The 22,953-nt window shown below is 38.5% G+C and overlaps 1 protein-coding gene across 1 annotated transcript in view; it reads left to right on the forward strand.

The window, feature by feature from the left end:
* Positions 1 to 22,953, forward strand: part of CSMD1 (CUB and Sushi multiple domains 1) — a 5,088,256-nt gene that overhangs the window by 628,550 nt on the left and 4,436,753 nt on the right. Inside the window, exon 2 of the mRNA XM_069235813.1 lies at positions 14,442 to 14,658. Within this exon, the coding sequence (XP_069091914.1) occupies positions 14,442 to 14,658 (217 nt within the window). The remainder of the gene's footprint in view (positions 1 to 14,441; positions 14,659 to 22,953) is intronic.

Below are 22,953 nucleotides of genomic sequence, written 5' to 3' on the forward strand. Positions count from 1 at the left end.
CAACATTAGATATTTCAATATTCTAAAAGTATATCTAGAATTTAAATTTAGGATTAGGAAAATCAATTACTTTCAGTCCATTTCATGAAATTAAACACCCCATTACGTAAATACATATACTTTTGCCACATTTTGATCTTTGTAAACACACTTAAATGCGGTCAGTTGTTTAGTGTACTCTACTGTTTTTTTTCTGTGCAATTTACTTTAATGCATTTTTATGCACAAATTACGGAACGGGAACCCTGGATCACATCACACATTCGGTTTTAAAACAGCAACATCAATGTGATTAAAACTTCTTGTCATTGATCAGAAATTGTATTCCTCATTGATAATATTGAGGCAAGGAGTATTCATCCAAATTATAGTTAATGAAGAGGTGTAAGAATGTGAGAGATGGCAAACATCCATTGCTGCATTTGCAGAATACCCACATAGTAGCACCTGCTCCCTACAGCGATTAGAGCTCCATTGTTTAAAAATATGGGCACAATGTGAACGGACGATGGGAGTGCATGCAGCAGACCCCGGGATATATGAATGTCAGCATGTGACATTGTAAATGAATGTCACCATCTTTAAGATGCTGGTAGCTGTTCACTGTTTTGCAACCACAGACCACTGACATATTTCAGTATGATTCACAGTGTAAGCGGTATGGGGGGGGGGGCATTCCCTCTTTATTTAGAACCACAAAGAGTCGTGATGTGTACAGTGTGAGTCACAGTGAAGCTGGCATAAGGAGATAGGTATATTCCACGGTGCAAATCATTAAAGCTTTTTTCAGTATTTAATTACAATTGAATTTAGTAATTAAAATATATCTACAACATCACTGTACGTTCTTTTGCCAGCATGTCATTCTCATGTATTAGCCAGTTGTAGAAATCTACCAGGCAATCTTCTAGCAGGTAGTTTGTTGCACTTAACATGTTAGTTTTGCCCAGAAGGACCAGTGGACTCTATTTTCACAAGGAAGAATTCCACCATATCACAGAAGTAGTTTCCATTTTGGTTTAAATATGATCTATTGCAGGAATATCCAGAACAATCCTAATTTTTATTTGTCGCTGTGTAATTGACCGTTTTTGCATCACGCCCTTCATTTATATAACACAGTTGATAACTATCAACAGTAAGAAACAGATGTAATGTCTCTGTAGTGTCCGAAATTCAATGCAAGTTAATCTTTGGGCAGTACGGCCTTAGGTAAGATTGAGGGTATATTCTTCAAAACATAAGAGCAGCTAAAAATCAGACACTGCTTTCTCAACGTTTCAATACCATTTGTTTGCTAAGGAGATTTATTTATGGAAGTCTAAATGAATGTTGATTAAATGCCACAATTAGCATAGAGATGGGAATGTGAACTTCTGTGTGCTGAATTTAAAGTTGTGAATCATGAAACATAAATAGTAGAAATCAAATTTAATCACCAGACCTATTAAGGAACAACGCTGGCTTCTGAGATTAAAACTGTTACTGCTTAGCACTTGGTTTCATTATCAGGAGCCATTTTCCATAGCATATCCAAGACTGTAATGCGGGTTTGCGTAAAAGATGCTTTTAGTGAGGGGATTTCATTGAAATGTATATTTTTCTTAAGTCATCAGTGATCACCTTCGCCACTGAACTTACTTGTTGTTACCGTTTAGTTACATGGACACATTTCAAACGCGTGAATCAGGTAAACAGTGTTTGCAATGTGATGAATGGGTTCATGGCACAATACTAAGGGCACTAGAATGTAGGCAAGAGTAGCCGTTTACATGGCACACACACGACCACTTGACAGTTGTAATGTACTACTGAGTTGTGACTGGATTAATGAACTATCTGAAAAATGGGTGGCGTTAAAGAAGTGTCGAAAATTCATTAATGTCTGATAGTCGACGAGGACCCAAGCTATATTTTAGATCTAAGGAATATTATTGCTTTATTAACTATAATAATAATCAGGAGCTTTCATAAAGGAAGCCATGCCTCACTGTACTCTCCTTCCTTGTACCCCCTCCCTACCCAAATGCAGTAGAACTTGAACAGTGAGCATGAGAGATCACTCCCGCTCACTAAGGCCCATATTTATACTTTTTTTAGCGCCGCATTTGCGCCATTTTTTGATGCAAAAGCGGTGCAAACTTTCAAAATACAATTGTATTTTGTAAGTTTGCGCCACTTTTGTGTCAAATAGCGGTGCAAATGCGGAACTAAAAAAGTATAAATATGGGCCTAAATGTGCTGTAGGATGGATTTTTCCCCCAAGTTATGCAAGTAGGAGAAATTGCACAATCCTAAGTAATTCCACATTACTCTTTGAAATTACTACAAATTCTCTGGCGAAACCAAAATTCTGCCCAGCGCTCATTATTATGTTTTTATATTTTTATTTTGAGCAGCAGAGCCCTTCTATACCAGGGGAATCATATTTGCATGGATTACTCATAGTCTTTCCACTCTATGGAGCTACAAGCCCACTAGAAACCTATAACCAATGGGTTGGATTCAGACCTGTCATGGCTTCAACCTGCACCCATGTACCCTACGAGCTCATTCAGACTTGCTGGCACCTGTGGCCATAATAGGGGTTATCTCAATAGGTCCTACTCAGCAGAGACAAAGGATCACCAGGACACAAGGATATTTATTTGAAATGTGGAGCCTACCCTTCCAGCAGTGGGCCACATGCCCTCTTCAAAGGACAACCACTACCTTTCCACTTTCAGAGGGGCAAATGTAGAGGGAGTTTACCTCCAAACTGCTCCCTACCAGACAAATATGGATGTGATGGGATTGGCATTGGGTTGTTCACATCCCCGAGGTCAGTCTTTCTGTCTCTCTACCGGGACAAACTGGAGGTTTATTGACAATAATGGATTTTCCGAAGAGTTTTACTACAACAAGCTGTCTGTTGCTGTGACATTCACAACAAAGTGCTGGATCCTGTACCAATAATTACTGTAATGCCCATAATGATGAGAATAAAGAAATCTAACATAAAGATCAATATGAAAAGCACATTTATATTGCATTAGCTGCTTTTGCATGGAAAGTGAATTAGACTAGTTAAAAAGGCATTAATAGGAAAGTGACTTTCAGTCTGCTGCCTAAGGCTGTCCATTTTGCTATTTTTTTACCCTAAAATTGCTTGAAGGCAGTGTGCATTCTGATAATAAAAGCACAATTCTCCCCGTATGTGCTGGAATCTCCACAGAGCTATAATAGAATATAAATTACTCCAGAAAGAATTGCTTCCTATGTTGAAATAGAAAACCGGAATAGATCACCATTTTTCATATCTGTGGGTGAAGTTGCAACTAATGTCAGATTTAAAGAGTTTCGATAGTGACATCCATATTTTTTATCTTTTTTTTCCCTTTAAAGCATCTCAAATTTGCAATGCACATGCCATGCAACCACATTCATTTTTGCAATAACAAGCGTTGACATACTTGTGTTTCAGTATTGTAATAAAAGATATTTACCTTAAAGTTTAGGTTAAGCATTCACTTTAAATATTCATATAAAATGAAATAGCCGCGAGAATAGATTAACATTTTTTCTGGACCACCGTATTTTCTGAGTGTAATTAACATGCCAGCAAGTCTTTGTTAGAAATAGCCAATTAATTGCGCAAAAAATAAAGGGCCATATTTATACTCCGTTTGCGCCGAAATTGCGTCGTTTTTTTTGACGCAATTTCGACGCAAAACTAACGCCAACTAACGCCATATTTATACTATGGCGTTAGAGGCGAATAGCGCCAAAGTTCCCGGAATGTGCGTCATTTTTTAGCGTGAACCCCTTCCTTGCGTTAATGATATGCAAGGGAGGCGTTCCCGTCTAAAAAATGACTCCCAGGCCTTTACGTGGTATTTATACTCCCGGGCAAAAGAGACGCCCGGGAGTTGGCGTGGCAAAAAACGGCGCATTTGCGCCACTTTTTAACGCCTGCTCAGGGCAGGCGTTAAGGGGCCTGTGGGCTCAAAATGAGCCCACAGGTGCCCTCCCATGCCCCCAGGGACCCCCCCTGCCACCCTTGCCCACCCCAGGAGGACCCCCAAGGATGGAGGGACCCACCCCAGGGACATTCAGGTAAGTTCAGGTAAGTTTTATTTTTTATTTTTTATATTTTATTTTGGTGGCATAGGGGGGCCTTATTTGTGCCCCCCTACATGCCACTATGCCCAATGACCATGCCCAGGGGACAGAAGTCCCCTGGGCATGGCCATTGGGCAAGGGGGCATGACTCCTATCTTTACAATGATAGGAGTCATGTTGATGGGGGATGGGCGTCGTTAAAAAATGGCGCAAGTCGGGTTAAGACGATTTTTTCGACGTAACCTGACTTGCCCCATTTTAAGACGCCCATGCGCCATTTTCCCCCTACGCCGGCGCTGTCTGGTCTACGTGGTTTCTTCCCACGCAAACCAGGCAGCGCCGGTCTGATTGCGCCGTCTAACGCCATTCCATAAATACGGCACCCGCATGGCGCTTCAGAATGGCGTTAGACGGCGCAAAACTTTTTGACGCTAAACTGCGTTAGCGCAGTTTAGCGTCAAAAAGTATAAATATGGGCCAAAATACGCAAAATACTTTCTGTGGCTAGGTGAATATTCCACAAACATTTCATCTTCTTAATGAAAAGAGCTCTAACATTATTCTGTGTGTATATTTTGAGTTCCTCCATGAAATTGATGATGTAAAAACTGCTGTAGAAAAATAACAATTATCACAATCTGGATGTTTTTCTTTGCAATTACAGACTTAGGGATGTGGCTAGGAACAAGTCACAGTTTACAGGCAATAAGAGCCTCATTGTGCCACCCGCCAAACTCTTAGATTCGGAAGACTGCCACTCCAGTTTCCGTCCGCTGGCCCTGTAGCAGTTTCCCACTGGGCCAGCGTTTCTACCCGCTGTCCCAGCGGGAAACTCACCACAACTTTAACTGTGAAAAGCGCGATTGGGCTGTCTATTTGGGCCCCTGCACTGCCCATGACTATGGGGCCCCCTGCTCCCCTTCTCTGCCAGCCTTTGCATGGTGGTGGAACCGCCATGCAAAAACCGGCGGACACAGGGGGTCATAATCCCCAGGGAAGTGCTGCCAGCATCGCTGCTGCCAGGAGGATTAGGACCGCCGGCACCGCCTGGCCATCGGCCAGCCCAAAAGTGACAGTACCGGCTGTCCAACCATGGCACTTTTGCTACAGTCGTAATGTGAAGCTCGGACCGCCACTTTGGCAGCAGTCCGACCGCCACTGCGAGTGTGGTGGTCTTAAGACCGCCACACTCGTAATGAGGATCTAACTTTAGTTAATGTGGTATAAAAGCTGGTGGTATGTAATATGTCTAAATATTATGCTTTATAGATATATATCTAATGATATAGAAGGGAACCGGAATTAGAAGGAAATGACAAGCATGTGTTATTTGCAAAGAAGTTATACGGAAGGCACACTGTGCTTTCCGGTAGATTGTGTGCATGATGAACTAACATAACCTGAAAATGTCAAGTAAATTAGCAGAATTGATGATGCACATAAAGTAGCACCGGGTACTAATGTAAGTACACAAAATGTGCCATCCCTAATGAATGTTGTATGCAGCTTTCAGAAATGTTCCTTGTATATTGCAAAATATAATGCTACTGGCTTAGATTCCTGAGTGAAGAGTCTAATGTTAAACACAGATTAATAGTTTCACAAAGTGACTATCATAGTTTATATAGAGATAATTTGAAGAGTAACTAAGAAGGGTTACCATTGCTGCTTCCACACCATATTATTGTAGGGAGATAGTGCAAAGCAGCTGTGGTCGATGGCAAATCAAAGTAAAATTCTATTCTGAATGACTATACATTGTTTTGTATGCCTTAGCGTATTTGCCTACACTGTCACAGCGCTCCCCATCCTGTCAGGATAAATCACTTATCTCAGCATTTTCTGTTGACGACGTGTGAGGTTCTATAAATCATGAACTTGAATTATAGCAAAGCATTCTCAGCCTAGCATCCTTTAGGTGGGTAAACTGAGTATATTGAGCGCAATAAACTGGGTAACATAACATCTGTACTTCGATACACTTAGACATGGCATATTGTTCCATGGCAAAGTAATCATCTATTGACCTATCCTGCCATCCCCAGACACTAGTGCTATTAACTCAGAAGATTCGAGGTAGGTCTCTAGGAGGCTGCTAGAAGAACAGTGGTGAGAAACTTTCACTAAAAGGCTAGATTAAATGTTGGACATTGAGGGTCCATTCGGAGATCAGGAATTTCCACTGGAAATAGTAATTCAGTTCTCATTCATCAGGTTATTGCTTCCTCCTTTTGGGCTGACTTTCTCCTAGAAGATACTTCCTGTGGCGTACTGTAAATATTATAATTTGGATTGTCACTCTCCTCATCCAAGCTTAGGTCCTCCTTAGGAGTGGCCTCTTAGTTCCGATAGGGGACGGTGGCAGCTGTTGCTTCTGCCAAAATAGGTCTCATAGGAGGCCATTTGGAAGGACTGCATAGGTAGGGATAGGACAGAGGTGAAGTCTTGTCTTATCTACCATGGTTGGATAAAGAATAATCATATTTCTATTCTGAGTATGGGGGGATCATTATTACAGCTGGCTAATTTGTTAACTCATAACACACTTTGAGTAGTTGTGATTATTCTCTACAGAGCAGCAACCAACATAGTAACCCTTGCAATATGACTCATTTAGCATGAGATATACTGACCAGACCCTTCAATGTTGACCTGCCACATGTCAGCCCACAGTAGGTGGCTGTGCACATTCCATAGTCCATAGGTCCCTGACTTAACTATAGCAGTAGATGAAGTGCTATTAAGGAAAGCTAGTGCTGTTGTTGGAAACTTCAGGTCATAAATCTGGAAGCCATAGGGTTTCAGAAGCCCAGAGATTTAATTTATCATGACCTATATAGGAATATAAAAATAAAGTGCTTCTTCTTTGTTTTACTTTAATACCCAATTCATAAACGTGTTATAACACCCAAAAAGTTTTTGTGTCCTATAATTTTACAAGCTTTTAAGAAGATCATGTACATTCCTATGTTCAAATTATTAGCATTTTGTGTCATATTATATTTAAGGAATCTTTTTCAATAAAAGCATTGTGAGTGGATGTCAGGACCTTACTCTAATGCCATCCAATAAATAAAATGCTGTGAGCATTGTAGAAATGTAATTACAGCTTGCAACTATACCGATGAGGTATTTGATTGTCTGAGTGACACTAAGTAACATAATGCATAACCAGACTTCATCTCATAAATATTTGGTGGTAGATTAAACTAATAGATACCCCTTTATTTATTATATAGTATAAAGTCCTTTAAGCCCAAGCAATCCATAAGAAATACAAGTGTGGGAATCGTAAAGTACTCTTGATCAGAACCATAAGGTATTGTTGATCTTGATGCAGCCCTAGCAATCAATTACAATATAATGGGGTACCCAAAAAGACCATAGGACATAGGTAAAATATCATAGATGCAACAACATGGTCCCAATGGGAAATGCAACACTAGTTTACAAAACAGGAAACACATTCACACACAGCCATCTGCCCATAGCTGCATAGTGACCCTGTAAGGTGCAACAAGAGAGTAAATTAAGCAATAACACCATCAGAGACAAGAAATTTGCATAATATCACCAATATTCTAGATAATGATTTCTAGAGAAACACAGGTTGCTCCATCATGGCGCTACTCCTGCAGAGTACATAGGGGACCATTCTAAATAATGGAAGCCCCCTTCAACGCCTGTTCTGAACAGGTGTTAAAAGTGCCTTAAAAAGTGGCGCAAGGAAATCTCAAAGATTTCCTTGCGCCAATTTTTCGCCCCCTTATTGAGGATATGTCCCCTTTGCATGCATTATGCCTGGCACAGGCATTATGTAGCACAAAGGGTTACAGAGTGGTGCAATGCATGCATTGTGCCACTCTGTAAATAGAGCACAGGAATTTCAGCCTCGTTGGGCCACATTAACTTAAAAAAATAATGACAGAAATGTGCCACAAGGTGGCATTAGGGGGCTCATAAATATTCCCCTTGGTCTGGGTCTTGACCCAGACAGAATGTGCAGGGCAACCTACAATAGTATAAAGAGGGCAGAGGATTGTATGGATGAGGGCATTTATGCCGCTCATCTGAGGCAAAAACATTTTATAACACTATACAATAAACTTCACAAATCAGTATAGAAAGCACAAAATAATTTTATGAGCAATAAAGTAACCAAACCATGAAAATAGCACAAGGGGGCAATGCATATAACTTTTTAAAGTTTTTGGCAAACACTACCTAGAAAACATAGTCTACCATTGAAAAACAACAACATGCAGCTGACAAGTCCCGTGACATGATGGCTTCCCAGTCACAATGAAGCAGAGGTCCAATACACAAAGCAGTTCATCCCAATCAAAGGGGTTTACCTTCAGTCTCTGAAATAGAACACAAAATATTCCAGGGGTTTAAACTGTGGCTGGTGACCGTCTGTCGAATTCAATATGTCATCATCAGGCTTATGCTCTAGCCACTGGTTTTGGTGCCAACATCTTTGAGTGGAACAAAATCTGATTTTGTGGCTGCTGAGGGTGCCTCACTGGTCAAAGAGATTTACCACCTCTCCTCATCCCAAGATTTCAATATTAGACTTAATTGCTTTTTTAGAAGTCAAAATGCTCATGGGCTCCAAAAGACCAGATACTTTTACCTTAAGGTCCCACTGAACACATATTCAGTATGACAAAAAGATCCAAGAGGCATGAACCTGGTTTCCTTACCTGCCCTGGGAGCAACCTTCCTCATGGAAAGGAAAAAATAAAGAAAGCTCACTTTTTCATCTGGTGGGAACTTTCTTTTTGGTCAGCCCTGCAGCCACTAGTCCCTCAGAGCAGGGTTCTCAACACCAGATCACACTCCACCCAGGGATCCTGTAGGATCCAGCCATCTGTGGTTAGCTAGAGCCAGTACGTCTGCTTTTTGTGTTTCTGAAGTAAGCAAACATACAAACAAGCAAACACATAACTCTTGGATCACAAAAATAGACACAGGATGCCAACAGGAGTCAGCAGTTTATGAACCTTGAGTAATTTTATTCCTGCAAAGCCTTGAGTCAGGATTCTTATTCTGGTAGAACCTTCTTCTTCAAGTAAGGTCTTCTAAGATGCACAAATGTTCTGGGATAGGTGCTTAAGGTGACAGGTTTATTCTGTACACTAGGTAGGATGATTTTTGTCATACAGTGCTAACTATCTTCTCTTAGTCCCCCACCTCCTTTAAGAACTTCCTCCTTGCCTTACTGCTAAATTAATTAAGAACACATGTTTCATTGTGGCAGAATCTTTCTATCACCATGCATGTCTGTATTCAGCTTCTTCCCCTATTTAGATGAGCTGTTTACCGACCTGACAGTGTGGCGTACCCATTTTAGCTATTAGTTTTGTATACATCATTTTAGCAAACTAGGCCTGCCGCTGTGCACTTTAACCTAGTTATATTTTATTTAGCTTTGTTAATTATTTTAACAGTAGCCACATTTGCGGTCTTGTTTTATTTTCTCTATCTAACTGTTCTTTGCCTTGGTCAGCATTGTATTCTTAAACAAGACATTTCTTTCACTCTGTGCTTTTCTCAAAGCTGCAGTAAGATAGGTTACCAGCAAAAGTGGTACGCTTTGTCTCCAGTGTTCACAGAAACATACACACTCTTATGTGGAGATCCTTTCATGGAATATAAGATGTTTTATTATAAAAAACCTTCTTCGACCCATGTATGTGAGAGGGAGATTCCAGCCAGATAACCACGACTGTATGCTGATTGCTGAGCACTCCTCTACAGCTACTTATGTAGACTATGAGCATCTTGCTCAGGTATGAGGGATGATGTCTTCTCAGGGGGAACCTGAAAGGCAGAATTAGAACTTAACATGCTGTGCTCTAACATAGCTTAGGTAGGAATTATCCCTACAAAACCTGGTGACAGTATGGTAGCATTATTCTTGTGTTTTACTCTCCTTGTCACAGTTGTAATTTTATTGTGCTTCATCGTCCTAGTTATTACAATACATGCTTTATTATATAAGATGCAGTTACTTCAATAAAGCCTTATTGAACTTTAGTCTGCCTCTGATTGCCCTTGCACATGTCAGACTAATGCACCTGAGAGAAACGGATGAAATCTAAGTGACCACGATTCCCCTGACGAGTCATGTATGTCATGTGCCCGGTTGCCCCAATCATCCCTGCTCTTGGGTGGAGATGAAGCACTGCTAGTAAGCCGAACAAACCTGGATTCAGCAGACAGGGGTGACGTGATACAGGATCAGACTCAGTCCCCCCCACTACAGATGATTCTGCCACCTGAATACAGTAGTCTCACTAGGATGATGAAAACCTTCACGACAATAGGAATAAAAAATAGTTATCTCCTGCACTGTGACTGCATTGAATAGTAGAAAAGCCTCAGTTATCCAGTGTTGTTTGGGATGTTCCTGTCCATGGCCAGATAACTAATTCCTACTAAGCAGTGAGCAGCTAGGACCACCCTGTCCTTCCTGCTCTCAGGGACAGGCCATTGTCTTCTGATCCAGGGTTGTTAGATGGGTATTCCAGTGCTGATAGTATCATGAAAGGTAGAGCTGGGTTTGGGCCAATTCTGGTTCATATAGCCAAAGCACATTTTTCTAAAATTACGTTTTCACTAAAATCTGATTTCACCATTGAATACGTTTTTTAATATTAGGTGAACAATTACATTGAATGCATTTTTTAGAATTGTCCAAGACAGAAATGCAGAATTCAATATTCTAACCACATATAGGTCTAATCTAAGGACAATGTAGCTGCACCAACATGTTGAAATAGCTTTTAGGGCTTCAGTTACAGTGAGGGGACACTTTCTAAATGTATTGGCCTATTCCCAAAGTTAAACTTACAAGTAATTAAATTTGCATGTATAGGTTTACTCTTACACTTTTGAGTTAGCAACTACATTTGCCTAATCACCATTAACAAGAGTAATGCTACTCAAATGCAATTAAATATCTCCACCCCCTGAATTTTCAATCTGTAACTTTTCACAAATAGGTAGGGATCTCCCAATTGTAAAATAAAGGGAAAGGTTTCAAAGTTTATTAGACTTAAAAATAAATTTGCAAACATATTTTAATGCTTAATATTATTGTAAATGATTGTGAAATATTTATTGTAAATGCAGAAGAAAATAATAAATGGTACACTAATATTAAATATGTAACTATTTTTAATATAGTAAATTAACTTAAAAGTATTTATTCTTAAGATTTGAATGAAAGAAATCCCACCTAGTTTTGAAATGTGTATTTATTTTTTATGTACCATACATATTTAGCATTAGGAATATAATTAATTTAGTTTCCTTAAATATTTTAAATTACATTATTATTTGAATTTAAAAATAGCTATTAACATATTTCAAAATAAACTAGTATATAAGTTGTATTAACTTGCTGTTTTATTTTAACATGTATTTATATTTTTAATAGGTTGTTATACCTTAATTTAATTAAACATTAGTTCTTATGGACTTTTAGTTTCAGGCCCTGCCTCTGTTATTTCCAATGGGAGGGTATTGCAGTGCTTGACCCAGCTCTAAGCTGAAGTACATTTATGATATTTTGGGTCTTTTTTGGCTGTGATACTCACAGAGGTGTAGCCTGTGAATAGTAATGGGCTCACTCTTTTAGGTTGATGAATGTCCAGACTTAAACCCCTCCTTAGCTGTCCCTTAACTACTCTTTACTCCAGCTTAAACTCCTCCTGTGTAGTCATAAATATTCCCCATGTTCAGCCATTTCCCCTTCACTACCCCATTTAGTACCAAAATGTATACTTATGTGAGAGGAGATCTCTGCAGTTGTGCTGGAGATAGACACACATATAGAAGAGACAGAGGCGTAGGCCTCTAAAAGTAGGTTAGTGAATTTAATTTTGTAGTACGATAGAAGTGTTATCTTAGTACTACTAAATCTAACACAAAATGCAGTTTCTGAATAAGGCCCATTGTGTGCTATTTTTGCATATTTTTGGAACCCTGCTCTGAAGACGTATAATGCAGATTTTATAAACTACTTATTATTAATTTGTAAAAGTAGGTTATCCTCCTCAACAATGGCATTTTCACTTGCCATGTGTTACTATTGTGATTTTAAACAGCACAGGGTTACTCCTGGCAGCCATATATTTTCATCAGATATCATGGTCATGCAAATACACACTGCAGTCCTCATATGATATTTACCTCCATGCCATTGGTCCATTTCCTGTGACATCCACTTTGGCCTTACAAGAAAATTAAAAAGGCTTGTTAGTGAAAAAGGTTTCCAATTACATGTCGTAACTCGTAACACAGCAAAAAAGTTTCCTGAAAAGATTGCAGTCTAGAATGCCACTGCAGAAGGCCAGTTTTGCTGCAGTACTCGTTTTTCATTCCCACTTGCTAAATTGAGTGATAGCAGATTTGGTACATACATTTAACGTTGTTTCTTGCATTCTTTCTTGTATCACTGAACAGAGGCTAGCTGGTGGTTTCTGAATTTTTACCAGTGGGCAGCAAAAGTATTTAGCATAACTTGAAAATGTATGAAGGAGATTGGTTTGTCCCCAAAAGGTTACTATATAACAGCTGAGCTATCTCAGAGAGGACACACAATGTAACAGACAGCTGTCATCTGTATTTATAGTTACAAAATTTGCAAAGATGAAAAACATTCAGAGACCAATTTAATGGTCGCAATTTCTGCCATGAAGTGGTTCTGTAAAAGAAAACACATGTTCCTCGGTAACGTGTCCAGAGCACAAGTAAGAATATTTATCAGATCCGGTATATTTGCAATATTTCACTTATCAAGTCATTTGTAAACTTTCAAAATATTACTAAGATAATACAATGAATCAGTAATTGTATTCCTGGTTTAAATAATTGGGCTATTATTTGTAATTTAGCTTCAAAATAGGATAACACATATAAATAGTGTTTTCACCTGCTCTACCCATTTGCAGGCAAGCAGCTAGCACATATTATTTGCTGTTGCTCATGAAGTTTTTTTTTTACTGCATTTGTAATTCAATTATGCTACTTTCCTCCAATAGAAAAAGTGTGCTAAGTGAGTTGCCATTTACTTATTATACATTTATTATTTACACCTCCTGACCTGCTCTTTGCAATGCCCTAGATATACTGATATGTCCCACTCGGGGATGCCCTTCATATATCCAAGCAGAACTCAACTAGATGACACTAGCTAACACTGTGAGATGGTATTATGCTTTTGTGGAATGATAAATGTCTCTCATGAAAATAAAGTATGTTTGCCAAGCCTTTCTCAGGTCCATTGTCTGGAATGGAAATGGGAGTCTGGAAACCGGAAATATCTTGAGCCACTCAAGGCATCAATTAATAATTAACCATTCCCTTGTGATAATTTATGCTATGAAGGAGGACGAAAAAATTCTCCCCACTAGTTGTGACTTAGCTTCTCCTAATTCAACCATAATATCTTGATCTTGATGACTAGAGGCTAGGGAATTGAGAATTCATTCTAGAAATGGCTATGGTTGCAAATTAGCCCAGACTAGAGAACAAAGTTGCTGAACTGCTGTCAAATATACTACATCAAATTATAAATAGCATACTGGAAGAGTTTAAGAAATAGGTGGACTGTTTACAATCCTATTTCCTAATAACCTCCTTTGGCTACTCTTTGTTTTATTTGATGTTTGTCTAAAAACACTACAAACTATATCATAGAGGATTTGACATAAATAATTGGGGAAAGTATTCATTTAGCAGTGCAGAATAGCTGAGAAGAATTGATTTGTTTTCTATCTTATGTGGAAAGCATTTCCATCTGCATCAAGATTACAATTTGTTTATTTGCAGATTGAAATCATTACAATAGTATATCCAACATTAAATTAGTACTGAATTTGAATTGCATATGAAGCAGTAGGTATGTCAGATAATGACATAGAAGCATGCAAATCTCCCTTTAGATTTTGTTGATTATTGGAAAAGTGTATTTGTCATGGGCCAACATTCATGTTTAAAATAGTATTTCTTTATGCTGCACCAAATAACAATGTAATAATTGCAGCATTTTTTGTTATGCATTATTTAACATAGACATTTTGAGACAAGCAACTAAGGGCATTATTAAAAGCTTGGAGAAGATGATACTCTATCAAACTATCACAAGTGCCTAAGAGTACAAAGCAATTGTAGTATGGTGGATAGATCATCTGTCATGTTTGTGAGATAATATATTATTCACCAAACTCTAAATAAGACCAAATCCTTTGTAGGTATAATAGCAAATAAAGAAGGTGTTGTGAAAGATCATGATTATTTATGTGCTTTTTGTCTTGCTCCTGGTTTAGGTCACACTTGCGGCGGTCTCGTACAGGGTCCAAACGGTACAGTGGAAAGCCCTGGATTTCCTCATGGGTATCCAAATTATGCAAACTGCACATGGATTATCATCACGGGTGAGCGCAACAGGATACAGTTGTCATTCCACACATTCGCTCTTGAGGAGGATTTTGATATTTTATCAATATATGATGGTCAGCCACAGCAAGGGAATCTCAAAGTGAGGTAAGAAAGCTACAAATTAGGTAATATTCTGTAGTTACTTCACTTTACTGACAAAGTTATGTTTTAAAGTACTTGTATATGTTAATTTACATGCAATTTTCCAAATTATAGTTTGTCTAACATAGGCTTAGTATTTAGAATGTATATTCAACCTCATAGTGCTACAAAATATGGATTAAAAATGTATCACAGTTTTAAAATGATGTGATTCTCCTTGACTAGCAAAATAGCTGATTGCCATCTCAGTAAATGTGGAAGATAACAAGACCACCATATTTGAGAGATATTTCATAGTTCTATTATTATTTATCTTAAAAACATAAGTGTAAGTCCCTGTAATCTCTGACGACCAATAGATAATGAACAGTAATACCTCTGATGGGTAATGATCCACACTAATATAAATGAGTGATGAAGTGCATTACACTTATAAATAGGTAAATAGCAATGACCCTCACATTGAAGAACCCCAAACATTCAGTGATGTGATAGTCCCGTTCACAAACTGAAGTATGAAGAGCAAAGTTTAAAATACATCAACAGTGCTTTTTGTTTTTGTCCTTTGCATAAGCAATTTTATATCTGCATGGAAGGTCAATGCAAATGTTATGGTTAAGATGTATTTTGTATATTCACTATAAAATAAAATAGGGATATGCTGGTATAATATTTGTTGCTTTGTGCTTTTTGGATTTGGCTCTGATCTTGGTTCTGATCTACTTTTTATTTTTAGAAAAGTTTAATTGTATATGACATTCAAGAAATTACTCCTTGCATAATAGTACACATAATGATGAGTGCTTCGGTTAATGATGTATTTTTTTAGCAAGAAATTAAGTAAATATCATAAGAGGTTAACATATGTCTTTTTAAAACACTTGCAGCTTGATGTTGACTAAACAGAATACACTTTTAAGAAGTATTGGCTATACTGTTTATTTAGGTTGGAATCACAGTAGCTTATAATTTGATTGACTATAACATCTAAGTGGTATTAGAATTACCACCAAGGAAGGAGTACTTTACCATTTGGCGAAAGGATAGCACTATTTTAAGAATATAAGCATCATCAGTGAAGATTGTTTCTTATATTTCAAAGTATTCAGGGGCAAATACTACCATAAATAGTGCCCTTACCAGGCAAAGTTAGTGCCAGTGTTTACAAATACCAGACATTAAAAAACTTCCAAAATGTATTCTTATAGATTAGGTTATACATCTGTGTATAACCCTTACCCCAAGTTATACCAGCAAATCTTAATTTTGATATGATTTAAGGCACACATGTTACTACTAATAAGAACATGCCATTTCTTTTCTACAATGTGAATAAATACTACAGGCTGCACTAGTGAAAGAAGTATTTTTGAAGCACTAGGTTCTCAGTATTGGAATCATACTTAACATGGTTTGTCAGGTGCAATTTTTAGGACTTTTAAAATATATTGTAGATACTTAGGCCCTCTTGTGCAAAGAAATCATTTGGTAAAAGGGGTCACAAATTGTTCACTAACTTTACCCTAATCCTTTTTGATTTTTCAAACTGAACTATGTCATGATAGGTCAGCTCACAAAACACATACTTGCAGTGGATCACAATTTGATCTACCTAATCAATATTTATAAGGTAATTTGCAAATTGTGACCCATTAGAAGTGGCCACAATCACAGGGATGGTGGTCTGCATAAAGCATTTTTTAAGTGCAGACAGTTTTCCTCTTGGAAACATGGGATGAATTAAAAATAAATAAGTTACAGAACCTTTTTTAGGAGTAGGCAGTTGTTCTATAGACTACTGTTTACTGCCCATGGGACCCCTTGCTGTTTATGAATGCTTTACTACCTCCTGTGAGTTGGTGGTAAAATATTATTGTTTCGCCACTAGATTTCAGTCCCAAAATGTAATATAGACTAAAGGGAATCGATATTTGGAATAGACATAACAAAGTCCAATCCCAAATACAGATTTCCTATTGTTTCCTTAACATTTGGAGATTTGGAAAACCTTTTCAGAATCATCAATTTCGTTTACTACATTTCAAAAAGTGTTTTAGCAGTTACAAACCCTCAGATTTACAGAATCTGAGAATCTCCAACTGTTAAGCACTTTGTAAATATGTCCATAAGGGTCATGTGTTGATCATTACACTTTTACCCAAGGTGCACTCACAGTTGTAAAATGAGTGCTGTATGGCATATTTATATGTGGTGGTTTGTGAATGTGGTTCTACCTTCATATAAAGGGCAAACACAGAATAATCACATGCATAAATGGTCATCTATGATGGCTACCCACAATAATTAAAGTCAGAACATAGACTATATTCATATTTCTCCTTTTTTTATTGACTGTGTCTTTATGGTGTGTTATTGAACAATATGATCCTCTTATACTCTATTAAATGCATATTTATTTAGGGTAAAAAAATGTATCATTTTCAATACATGTTTTAAAAAAAAGACTTTCTGAAGTGTTTATTTTGTTATACCTCCTCAGCCAATGCCAACTCTTTCTGGTTACTGTAAATATGGCTTACAAATTAAATCAATTCATGATGTAATTCTACTAAAAGTCTCCCTGCCTGAATGATGATCTATCAAGTACTAAAAGAACAGCATTACAAGGGTGAGCCAGGAGTGATACAGGCATGCACCTCTGTTGAGATCCCAATTCCCTTTGGAATAACAGAATGCATCTCTTATACATGTGCACATCTTTCAATAAACGGGGGTAGGTGGACACAGAGTTATTCCTCATGTAAATATTAAAATAGTTGTTCCATCATTGCATGGGAGCATCACTTCTTCCCATATGCTCAGATGAGATCACAAGTGGAGCTTACCAAGTCTCCCAAAGGGAGCACAGCAGAGTTTGGTACTAGCATGAGTATCACTCAACCATAAATCAGCCCACCTAAAGAGGTTGCTCATTTCCAGAAACCTGCCTGTGCATCCAACAGATATGAAAAGTTTGATGACTAAAAATCTTAGCTATTTCTATTTTACCAGAAGAAATTAAGGCAGTATGTCCTGTCATTAATTTGGGTGGGTCCTGTCATTAATTTGTAGGACTGAGCGACAACATATGACAGTTTTGTTCTGAAAGGGTCCTCTTTCCTTGGACAGATGTGTTTACACATTTAGGGCCAGATGTAGCAAAGGTTTTTCCCCATTCTGTGTCTATGGGAAAAAGTGTTCGTACATATGGCCCTTAGAGCCCTGTGATGAGTGGGAGCACCTTAGGATGTGGATCTGTTTTTTGAAAATCTAGAGGAAAAGGAAAAATACATTAGAAAACAATATCATAAAGTAAACCCATCAACAAATGATTTTAGGGGGGTAACTTCATACTTATTTCAATAAAATGTATTCCTCGTTTAAAAAGGTAATTATCGAGTGGCAGTCTATTTCTTTATAGTACCTGTCATGTGGAAAAATTAATTGAGTGACAGTGAGGATTGCACAAAAACTTGTGATTCATCTAAAGATCACCTAGTGCATGAAGCACCTAATTGACTACAATTATACTAGTTCATCAATGGTCAAGCCAGCCAGCAAATATTAAATACACTACTACAGGGAATTCATGTGGGAGTGCCATGTGTGCGATGAGAAGGGACATCGCATACACACCAGGTGCAGTTCAGAGATCCGTTCTGGCCTTATCCACTTTGGGTCTCCTAAAAGTGTATGACTTTTCTGCACACAAACAATTCTACTATAACACTTGATTGCTTGTCTGACATTTGCCACAGGAACTGGAAGCCAGCCCCACATCCTTTCACTAAAATAATTTGGGCAAGTATTTCAAAGGCTGATGGTGTCTTGATTTTTACCTAGTTGCTTCACTTTCTCAGTTCAGCAATTTAATGTCAGTTTTGATGTTTATATTGAACCTTGTTTTGAAATTCTATTATGTCATTTTTCTTAACTGTACTGCTTTTTTGAACTGTTGAGAGCTAGTCCTAAACAATGACCAAGCTAAATAACCATTATAAAATGTAAGCTAACCCAAGAATTGTTTTGACTGTCCTCTGTGGTGAATCCTGCCAGGATATCTTAGTTGGTCAACTAAATTAAATATTAAATGCTACAGCCACTCTCCTGCCTCTATTCTGACAGGGAATGTAATACATCAGTAAACACAAACCACACATCCCTAGGGTAATCTGAGAAAATATGTTTCAATTGTATAGGTTTTTGTGTAATCATTTTACTAAAAAGGCTGTTGTTTACTCTGTGAATCACATTTCTCAAAATAATGATATTGCTAATTAGAAAATACTTTTATTTTTATGGGCTGAGTACGGAGTCTATTGGGTTAGTGAGAAAGGCTTCCTTAGTCTGTGTAGTGGAGATGTTTCATCTCCATTTTTGTGTAGAAGCAAAACACTAAAAGTTAATATAAAGTTGTGCTCAATCTGAATTGGGATGAGTCACTTTGGATTTTCTACACTTGTGGCTTTAAGGCTTCTTTTGGTTATATCATAGAAGCAAAGACATGTAGAGGACAAGATCTGTGAGCACAAAAACACTTCTAGATCAAAACCATCACATACTGAAAGTGAGGAAGAGAGAACATGCAGGCTTGTGTCGACCACAGCTGGCATGCGGATTTCAGTGCATGAGCAGCCATCTTAGACTGATGATCTCTTTGGTCAAAAACACTTCTGAAACACAGTGAAGAGTTTGAACAATTACATCAATGAAAAATATTCAAATGAGGACTCAAGAAATATGGAAGCAGTATATTATGACCAACACAATAATGTACCTTGGAATGTTTTCCTGCATGATTCCTAAGTGGCACTCCATGGCTCTGAATTCAATGTCCTTGAAGATGTACTGTCTGATATCTAATATTTCTACAGTGTATGTATGTGATACACTTAAAAATTATTAGTAAATACCATGTTACTGAATTGAAAAATGGAAAAATCTCAAGTAATACTCCTGGTTTGATTAATGTGCCAAATTAGGTTCTTCAAACAACACATATATTGTCCATACACACTAAGGGCCATATTTACAAGGCACATGGTGCAGGGCAGCCCAGCCAGTGTCATGTTGAACTGCCCTGTGCCACCAGGAAAGGGCATAAATGTGCCTTACCTACACGATATAGTGCATCTATGTTTTCTCCCCTTGCGCTGGTGCACAGATTGCTGCCGTGCACCAACGCAGGCGCCCTTGCACCATGGTGCAAGGATGTCTGCATTGTGGGAATTATTGTTTTTGTGCAGGAAGGGACACCTTCATAGAGAAAAACAATCAATGGAGTTGATGTCCTCCTTCTAAGTGTGTTGCAGAATGCAGCACACATAAAAGAGGAAATACCAGGGAGAAATAAGGTTATTTCTCCCTGTTGCTCAACTTTAACACCACCCCTAAGGTGGCAAAGGAATCTGACAAATTCCCACACTTGTAAATCTAGGAAAGCATCCAAATCCATGGGTGTTGCATGGGAACACTAACAGCAACACCCATGGAATGCCTCTATGATGCAAAGTAAGGCAATGCAATGACTTGTGCTGTGTTGCCTTAATCCACATTCACAAGGCCATGTGAAGCCAGGCAAAGTGGCTTTGCATGGTCTTGTAGATATGGCCTGCAGCCTGCGCTGCCACTGCCTCACAACAAGTGATCCATCGGCGATGCAGGTTGCTTATAAATTTGGCCCTAACCATGATAAACACAATTATTGCAAGTGCCATTATGCACATTCAGGCTTAGGGCCATCATGTTCCAATCTCTAAAAGTTATGAAGAGAGAATTATTTAAACCAACAAAAGTTTTCATTGATTGACTCAATAACTTATCACACTGATTGAATCAATATCAACATTGAATTAGTAGCAAATACTTTTCCAAAGTCCTCTCGAGCCACCTTGCAATATGAAGGAAAGAAACTAACCATGTTAAAGTGAGTATGTGTACAATTATGGAGATGACAGGACTGAATGATGATTTCCTGCATTAGTTGGTGTTCTGACTCACATATTATTTTTGACTGAAAATAAAATTACAATTTGAAGCATGCAATTCAGACTGCAATTGCCTTGTAGATCTCTATATTACATATTGTACAGAAAACATAATTATCCTTTATTATGGGAAATCCATGGATATGGCCTTTCATGCAGCAAATGGTCCAACCAATTTTTAATTAACAATACAAAAAGAACATTTCTGACTGTTCCTTTTAAATGCACTTGCCAAATAAGACCACATATGAAATATGTGTTAAAATGAACAAAACAGCTCTTTTCGTAATTGTTTTGCAGATATGAGTTTATCCCAATACATAGGAACATAGGAATGTGCAAGATTCTTGTAATTTATTCTAATGTAAGTAGGCATTTTTTTTAAAAATTACAAAATGCAAAATTAGGGAAATGCATTTCTAGCAGTGCTTGTTAAAAAAGGACTGTTGATGTGGGCTTCTTTATCAGCCCATGTTTTAGGCCTTCCCTGTTCTTGGCCTATGATAATTTTCCTGAGCTTTAAAAAAAAGGAGATGGATGTGATCCACAATGCTATTGCCCAATCTCTTTGCTTGATGGCTCAGTTAAAATATTGGCAATGGTCCTGCTGGAGAGGGTAAAAAACTGGGCCGAAGAACATTCACTAAGCTGCTCAATGGGTTCAGGAAAGGTCTAGGTACCCTTGAGCAGTGATTAAACTTATAATGTGATGTTTCTAAATATATAACGGTGAAGAAGGATTTCCTTTTCCTCACCTTTATGGAGCTTAGGAGGGCCTCCAGCTGCCTCACTGATAATATATTGTGGTGGGTTATGTCCTCCATGGAGGGTGATCCTGACATTATCCATCTATTAAGCCACTAGTATCAAAATATCACTACCAGAATTCTTTTTGGCTCAAAGGAGAGTATGCCAGACTGTTTCAAGTAAAGGCAGGAGTGAGACAGGCATGTGTTTTAGCCCCTTTCTTAGTCATACATTTATGTCTTGGAACGGGTACTCCTGAAATCTACTACAGATCTACTAAAGGTTGGTTTCCGATTAGTACCGGTGTACACAGACATTGAGGTTCTTCTGGCCTGAAAGCAAATGGGTTAGAGGCCATGTTAGATACATACGCTATGTTTATCAATCACTGGTTTTAAAAGTGAATCTTACCAAGATGTATGTGATGATTTGGGGCATCCATAAAACAAGGACATTTGTTGTAAAAGGCACTATGATTCTAATTATTCCTACATTTACCTATTTAGGGCATCTAGATAATAATTAAGAGAAGTGGCTTCTACAAATTCAGCTAAAGTCTGATCAGTTAAAGAAGGCAGCTACCACAGTCGTTTTATTTGCTTCTAGATTAGAGTCTTGACCTATCAGGGATATGCTTCAATATACAAGTGCAAAATACACTAGATAGTCACTGGGGTTGCAGAGTGCTCCTTACTAGAGCTGCTCTCCACCTAAGCTTGGGAACTACCCAGAGTTCACCCTTCTTCTTTGTATAATGTAGGTGTCACTCCAACCCTGAAATGGTTTTGTTTTGACTTACACTGGGTGCTTCCTTGTTCCTGGGCAAAGCTAAACCTATCGGATGAGCCTATAAGGATAGTGAAACACATGTCAGGGGTTGCTTTTGATCATTCCAGATTTTCTTGGATGGTATACCAAGCCAAAGCTGTAATACTGTACTTAGAGTGTTGAAAGACTTTTGTCAATAGGTAGCTCAGTGAGGATGGCACTGTGCCAATCATATCCTTAAAGATTTTGCTGTATAAATGGCAAAAGACTTTGGGTCTCATTATGGTGTTGGCGGTCAGGGGACCGCCGCGGTGGGGGTAGTGGTTGCACTGCCGCAGCCCTGGCAGCGAAGACCACCATACCACTAGTACTGGTAAGACACCTGCAGAACCGCCACAGTAGACGGACCGCTGCGGGCTGCAGAAGGCATCTCCAGGCTGGCGGCCAGGCTGTCTACCATAACCATATTATGAGGTTCCACACCTCCAGGATTTCCGGGGCAGGCTCACTGCCAGGAAAATCCTGGCGGAAATGAACAACATGAAAGGGAACACTCACCTTCAGGAACACAGGCACGCCCGTAGGCGCCATGGCACGTGAATTGCAAGTCTTCCCAATGCTCCTGCTGGCACTTGACCCCCAGGACCAATGACCCCGACCAAGACATCAACCGTAAGTACACCGGCCTAGCACACACTGGAGGAAAGGACATTAGTGTGCACACAACACAAACACAAAATCACACATCCACCACTCATACATGTAGAAGGAAAACCAGGAGACGGTTGTCACGATT

The sequence above is a fragment of the Pleurodeles waltl genome, chromosome 5 (assembly GCF_031143425.1).
Source record: "Pleurodeles waltl isolate 20211129_DDA chromosome 5, aPleWal1.hap1.20221129, whole genome shotgun sequence".
NCBI classification, from domain to species: Eukaryota; Metazoa; Chordata; class Amphibia; order Caudata; family Salamandridae; genus Pleurodeles; species Pleurodeles waltl.